Here is a 7,230-nt window from a genome sequence, read left to right as displayed (position 1 = left end):
TTCGTTTTAGAGGGCCTGGTACAAGGTGAAACTGAACTTTTCAAAGAATGTGGAATACTTGGGCCTTCCCAAACATCGATCAGTTAAGACGAGGCTCCCTAAAGTCTTCTCCACAAAGATGGGATGACAGAAATAAATTTTTCTCTTTCCATTCCCTCAAATATATTCCCCCAGAATGGGAAAAGCAACTCACCAAAAGATTTGTGCAACTTTGACATCAGGATCTGCCTAGGCACAAGAAATTCTAAGCTATCCATCTAGAGCAAGTGTGGAATCCTTTGCACTAGTCCTGTAAGAGCTTTCACACATTAAAGGGAAAAAACCCCAAAGGTCTCATCTATGCTGTGGGAGATCACTGGATTCATTAAATTTGGAGTAGGTCAATTGCTTGGAACTCTATGAAATAACTATGCAAAAATACATCCGAAGCATCTAAACTTTCTGGATTTACTAAGCAGACAAATGTATTGTCAAAAATATTTTGATTGCAAGACTGTTTTAACTACACACTATTTCTTTTGGACAGCTAAAATCTAATTACAATTTAGCAAGCCTGTTTTGCATTAATTCTCATATCACATTTCTCTAGAAACATTGATTTCAATTGAATCTAACCTGTTCTGCTGAGGCAACGCTTGTACCAACAGAACCTGTCTGTCCTTGAGGTAGTTCCATGTTCAGATCAAGACTAATAGGAGAAAACAAAATGAAAAAAAAACCAAGTCAGGCATACACAGCTAAAGGAAGCAGCACAATAATTGACAAGCAGAGCAATACTGAAATAGCATGAGGCCACCAGCATCCCATGAACGCTGTACTCCAGCTAATTAGACAACTTGATCAGTAAATCTGACTCATTACCAAGAAGACAAGTCATATATTATAACTAACAATAGCTAAACAAATTCTGCTTAGTCGGGACTGAGCAAGACTTTTTAACAGAGGTATATCAGACGTGGCATACATATGAATGACAAAAAGTTCACTCAAAAAAAGTTTTACTAAAAAATTTGTCAAAAATATTTATCCTCAAGCCAACAGAGTGACACTTCCAACTCAGGCATCACTGCGAAGGCAGTAAAATTCTCTGAAATATTTCCGTATACCCCAAAGGCTTAAATATGTCATGATGACCTGTTTTGCAATGTCTAGCTTGTGGGAGCAGAACTACAGGAAGTTTTAATGTGGTAAGAGGGGAAGAAAAAGGAAAATCGGAGAAGCACGGCAAGGATTGCTAATGCTAAAGCCAATCCAAGTAAATAATAAAATGCTACCCTGACATGACACATGATTTTAGGCTTTTGCACAACCACCCCTGCATCCTGACATTCACAGTAGCTTTGAGTGAAAACAGAATGAAATACTGGCAACGAAACTATTATGAGAATGATGCCCAGAGGTGAAAGGAAAACGGTGATTCTTCTCTGCTTCCAAGTGACAAACACATATAAAACACATAAAACAAGGGTATCTGGCCTTCGAGTTAACCAGGTTGCTGGAACCAAGATTTATTCAAGAAATAGTCACTCAAAAGTTTACCTACCCTGCTTCATCTGCCATTTCCTGCAAAAGCATATCCACTTGGTTCTAGGGTAAAGAAAACAAAATTGATTGCTGCATATTGTAGTTTATGACAAGCTCTTGTATTAAGTCTTGAGAAAACAGAAATTATTCTAACAAAACTGATTTAAAGGTAAATGTCTTTCACAGAACATTTTTGTGCTTAACCACCAGAGGGCCCTGTATGAACTCAAAAATGATGAGTAGAGGTGCTCAGCCTGTTAAACTGCCATTAATTGAACTCTAGCTTCTGAAATAATGCTTCTAAAGAATTAAACTTATCTGTAAAAAACCAAACACGCACTTGAATATTTTAAGCGTTATCAACTGCCGATTATTAGCTACTAAAACACTGCTTTGCACACCATGGAAAAAAGCCCATCTCCAACAGATTTGCTTTATTGGATTTGGGGTTAGGTTTGTTTATTTTATTTACAAAGCACTATCTCCACTAAATTTCTCCCTGAGAAAACTTCTGTTGGAATAGCACATTTAGCCCCCGGTGGAATAGCACAAGGGGATAGGTGCTAGGAATTCTTAACTACGTAAAGCACCATTTAAGAATTTATTTTAGTAAACACATGTCCATAAATTGAAAGTAGGTAATTACAACCTTTCCATTGCACATACTACTACCAATTTGGTGGTGACTAATGTCATTGTTAATATCAGTGAATTAGAACTATTGATTTTCTTACAGTATATTCTGCTTTGATAATGAACGCTGCAGTGTCTTCTCGTTCAGAAGTTCATTAAGAACTCATCAAAATGCTGCTTATTCAGTAGGAGGGTTAGAATTTAAGATATAATATGAAATAAAGCCTGCTATGTAACAGTGAAATAGACAAAAATACATATATGTGATCCTCTGTACTTGTGACTATAATTCGAGATAGTCTCTTCATCACAAAGAAGCAGAAAGCAAAAGTGAAAAGGCTCCAGTGGCTGCTATGTCTCAAAGTAGGCAGAAAGAAGAGAATCAGACATCTCCACACAGTTTAGACACATAATTTAAGATCACCTTTTTAAAAAAAAATTACTATTCTTACTTGTGGCGTTGTTAGTGTAGTAGTATTGCTCATTGTGTCTTCCATCTGTTGTGTCTGAACATCTAGTGTTTCAAACTGATGTTCAAATTTATCCATTAGTGCAGATATCTATTAAAAACATGAATCAAATCAATGACCTGCAGATAACGCAAGAGATATATATCTGAACTGACAAAAATAGAATCGCACTGGAACGAAGGCTGCAAGCAGCTTCTGGATCACCTTTTTATGTCCCCCTCCCAGCATGTCCCCCTCCCAGCATCAGCTCTGAAGTTGGTCTAACACTGCAGTTCAAGCAGGTTGGTCAGGACCCTGCCCAGTCAAGTTTTGAGCACCTCCATTTATGAGGACTTCACAACCACACTGGGCAACCCGTTCCAGGATCTACCAACCTCACTGCAAAACCTTTTCTCTTGATTGGAATCTCCCTTTTTAAAACGTGTGACCATTGCCCTTTCTGCTTTTGTTGTGCACCTCCAAGAAAAGTAAGTCTATTTACCTTTTCCAAGTTCATGCTCTTCAGCGTGGCATCCATAGACTTAACTACCCCTGCCATCGACTTCGTTACCTGAAATGCGGTAAAGGAAATTATTACAAAGAAAGAAAAATGAGCAGTTTCTTACCAAGCTCTCTTACCTCTATCCACAGAGCTTCTACAGTATCAAATAGCAGGGCACAGACTATTGCCATCCTAGAAAGTCACTTTTTTTTTTATAGCTCCCACCATTTCAAATCCTATAAATTGACTCAACCACTTGAAATATGCATTCTGAGCTGAAATCCACTAAAAACTGAGGTGTATATGGCATTAACTTTTGTGAGTCTCGAGACCTGTCAAATGTTAAGGGATATATTTGGTATACAGATCACATGGCAGAATAAACTCTCTGGCTGAAAAGCAGTACAGCAGAGCTAAAAAAGACTTCTGGAGTCACACATCCTACACCATGGCTTCATGTATTTGGAAATGGAGCAGTATCTTTGCAAAATAATCTTAACAGCGTAACCAGCAAAACACACTGCATCCTTCAGAGCATGAACAGTAACAGCTAATAGAAGTTATCAGCTACAAAACAATAGTGGATAGCAATCTATTTCTAAAGAGCAGCTGCCAGGGGGATTCCAGTACTTGATTTACTATTGGCTACATCTGAAACCAAACCTGAACCTTTTCAGCTCATTAGAGATAGAATTAAGTCACTTCTAAGAAGATCAGAGGTCTCATCCTTGCAATAGATTTGTGAAAACAGACTTACCTTGCCCATTGTCACTGCAGTCTGAACTCTTGCCGCTACAGCATCTACCCTGGCACTCATGCGCAAGAAATTGATGGCTTGATTCTTCTGGCGGATTGCATTTTCCGCATGTATTCGTGCGACTTCCATGTTACCCTTCTGAATTGCCTGTTGAGAAAAAAGAAAAAAGGAAAAAGCATTTTAACCTTCCCTCCTCTTGTAAACATGATTTCTGAATAGCCCATTTCATTTTTGGAATAAGCATCAATTCATCACAATATCTTTTCTATTAAAAGAGAAAATAAAACCCTCCCTCCTCCCCTCAAACTTTTTCAAGATGTGAACCCCTAACTTCTTTCCAAGGAAAGTATCTAGCATGCACTTCAAGTAGGAGGGTTTACAGAGCTACAGAAACATAATTTTCTCATTTCTAAAAACATTTTCAGTATCAAAACCCAAACACAGATACAGCTGGTACAGTTGTATTCAATGGACAAAAATACAGTCAAATAAATTTAGTCTCTTTCTTTACTACTTCAAGAACTCAAAAACTATTTTAAAGTTCCTCTTCATAAGCCCTTTTAATACAAGATGATAAACATTAAGATTAAATATTTTAACTTTGACAACAACAGTCTCTAATAAAACACACACAAGACAGTTTTCTCAGGAGGCAAATGCCACAAGCTGTACAAGAGGATACACAACAACATATCCTCACATTTATTAATAAGTATGGGAAGATTTATAGTCATATATTTTAAATCACAAGTGTCTATCAATGTTATTAGCGCGCATACCAGGAAAATGGTAAAACCACCAGGTATTTTCCTGCTATAATACATAAACAACAGATCTAAAGAGCTTGTTTCAGACCCACTGCTTACCTTCTTAATTTTAGCTTTCTCAGCCTTTTCTTCTTTGTCGCATTTTTTTGAGTTCCTGTTGAGTTCCTTTGCAGCAAACTTCAAATTAAACAGGTGTTCTGCAGTGCAAGTTAAGGGTTCAAGAACAGGACCAATCCTTTCATCGTAGTACTTTGCTCTCCTGTTTGAACTGCTACCAGACCTAGCGTATACTGTGTTTCTCCATTAGTGATATTAAAACTTGGAAAATGTTACTTCAGTAAGCCCTTGAAATTCACACAATAAGGAGACCTACCAAGCTGCTTTACAGTTATAACACCACTTATCATCTGGGTTCCAAAACGTAAGGCCGTAAAAAGTAAGTTCAGATCCCAAACTGGCTCCATTTAACATCAAACCTACTTCAGACTGATAAATACAACAAACCAAACCTCCCCCAAGAGGAACTGACAGCCTTACTCTGCCAGCATCTTTCACTCACACGCCCAGAGTCCTTGACTCTCAGCAAAATGGAAGTGTGGTTTACCGGCCTGCCTGGAACCTCCCTATCCCAAAAAACAAAGTCACAGAGGAACAACAGACAAATTAACAGTGTCATAGCAAACTGGCTTGGCTGACCATGCCCAGGTCCAAACCAGGAGGCAGAGCTGCCCTTTCAAGGCACAGCATGATCTCGGGTTTAAACTGCTCATGCAGCTCCTTTACAGAGCAGCCTCCCAGCCCTGGGTCACGTGAGCGATTCTGGGGTCCCCGACAGCTCTGTCATCGGACTTTTGGGGAAAGAATACTTAAGAGTCAGCAAGAGAAACTCTTCTTTCTAAAAAGCTCAAGTCCTGCTTAAGCTGAAAGCTCTAAGAATACAGTAGAACAAGCCTTCATAGCGACTTAGAATGACTGCATTAAACTGTTACTGACAGAGTAAAGTGTGTGCTGTAAAAATAACAATTAAACCCCCACACTCTTAAAATACTGCTGATGAAAGCTTCCAAACAGCATCAGTCTTTCTCAAACAAAATGGAAGTACAAAGCTTTATAGGCTTCTTTCATGCCACCTTTTGCTATCCCAGGAGGAAGATGCAGCAAGTACTAAGATGCTTCACAGTTAAGTGGAAGCACGTAAAGCCAAACGTTATGAGGTACTTGAGGTTTCTTTAATATTTCAAGTAGATAAATTATTCCAGAACTGTTTTTTTCCTTTGAAGTCCAGCCATGCATCGTAGAGCTCTGACAGCAACCTGAAGACATTAGGAAGTCTGTTGATATATGTTATCTTATCCTATAAACATCACAAGCAGGCTGCAAAAAGGTAACAGCTGTGCCTAAACATCTAGGATGTCTCTTAAGGTAGCTACCAGTAACACTAAAATTGCTGCTTGCATTTATGTTTCTTTGCTTTAAAACCTAGGTCACCATCCCTTTCAGCAGCAATAAGTGCATTGCACTGAGCCACAGGACAAATAGGAAAACCGAACAGGAAAACACCTTTAGGTTGTTCATTCAAGTATACTTCAGGTCAGAGACCAGAACCACCAGGGAAAACATGACATCACCCATTTACACCAACTACACCAAAACAGCATTTCAGAGCAGTTTGTTTTGAATTAACTTCCTCCGTTACTTGGGGCATTTACCTTTGACACTGAAAGAGCTCGCCCTGCCACCTCCACAGCTCGTCCATCCCATGACGAGCACATACTCGCTCCTCCCTTGAAGTGTCTTTCTCGACGTGCCATAACTCAAGTGAAACCAAACTTACACCATTACCCGTGACTCACAGTCACCTGCTCCAGCACTCCCGGCAGCCCCTACCGTAGCAACCGGCAATGCCGAGCACTGCCAGCACATTTCAACCACACCAAGACCTCTGTAATCTTTAAAGCTTTTTTTGCCCCGGCGCGTTAAGGTGGTTTTACACAGCAAGAAAGTTTAAATTTGCCCATAAGGGTTTCACCCGCCTGTAACTTCATTTCAACGGCAGGAAACGCAGCCGGGTTTGTTCAGCTGACAGCGGTCGCTGTTTGGGGGGGACAGCTGGCAAGTTCGCCTTGCCGACACCATTCCGGTCTACACACAGCGCTGGATGTACGGCACGTCAGACGTCCCTGGCGCACAGTTTGCACTACTCTACACGGCAAACCGCGTTTTCTGCCCCAGGGCCTGGGCTGCCCCTGCCCACCGCAGCCCTGGGAGAGGTCCCACTGCCTTCCCTCTCCTCACCCCCCCCAGCTAAGGTTGGCTGATCTTGCCTTGGAAAGGGAAACTGAACTTCCCATTCCCTTCTCCATCCGTGCACGGAGGGCAATCCCCACATTCAGAAAGCACAGCTCCTACCAGTGTCACACAGACCCCCCTCCTCCCGGAAAAGGCCCTCTGAAGCAAGGCCCCGGTCCCCCGCGGGGCCGCCCCGCTCCCCCGGCGACCGCCGCCATGACGGAAGGGACCCGCTTCCTCCTTCCCACCGCACCCCGTCGCCTCTCGGGGGCTCCTCCCCGGGCGGAGAGGCCCCGCAGGCCGCCCCCG

At 41.3% G+C, this 7,230-nt stretch overlaps 1 protein-coding gene across 1 annotated transcript in view; it reads right to left on the bottom strand.

Moving 5' to 3' along the window:
* The window catches only part of CHMP1B (charged multivesicular body protein 1B), a 10,584-nt gene extending 4,113 nt beyond the window's left edge, over positions 1-6,471 (bottom strand). Inside the window, exons 1-7 of the mRNA XM_009326660.1 lie at positions 6,467-6,471; positions 4,732-4,891; positions 3,866-4,012; positions 3,109-3,177; positions 2,610-2,717; positions 1,544-1,587; positions 616-688 (exon numbers count right to left, since the gene is read on the bottom strand). Of these exons, the coding sequence (XP_009324935.1) occupies positions 616-688; positions 1,544-1,587; positions 2,610-2,717; positions 3,109-3,177; positions 3,866-4,012; positions 4,732-4,891; positions 6,467-6,471 (606 nt within the window). The remainder of the gene's footprint in view (positions 1-615; positions 689-1,543; positions 1,588-2,609; positions 2,718-3,108; positions 3,178-3,865; positions 4,013-4,731; positions 4,892-6,466) is intronic.
* Positions 6,472-7,230: the final 759 nt, after the last annotated feature.

Source organism: Pygoscelis adeliae, unplaced genomic scaffold (assembly GCF_000699105.1).
Source record: "Pygoscelis adeliae isolate BGI_AS28 unplaced genomic scaffold, ASM69910v1 Scaffold216, whole genome shotgun sequence".
NCBI classification, from domain to species: Eukaryota; Metazoa; Chordata; class Aves; order Sphenisciformes; family Spheniscidae; genus Pygoscelis; species Pygoscelis adeliae.
The sequence above is the reverse complement of the archived record's forward strand: the minus strand, read 5'-3'. Positions and strand labels throughout refer to the sequence as shown.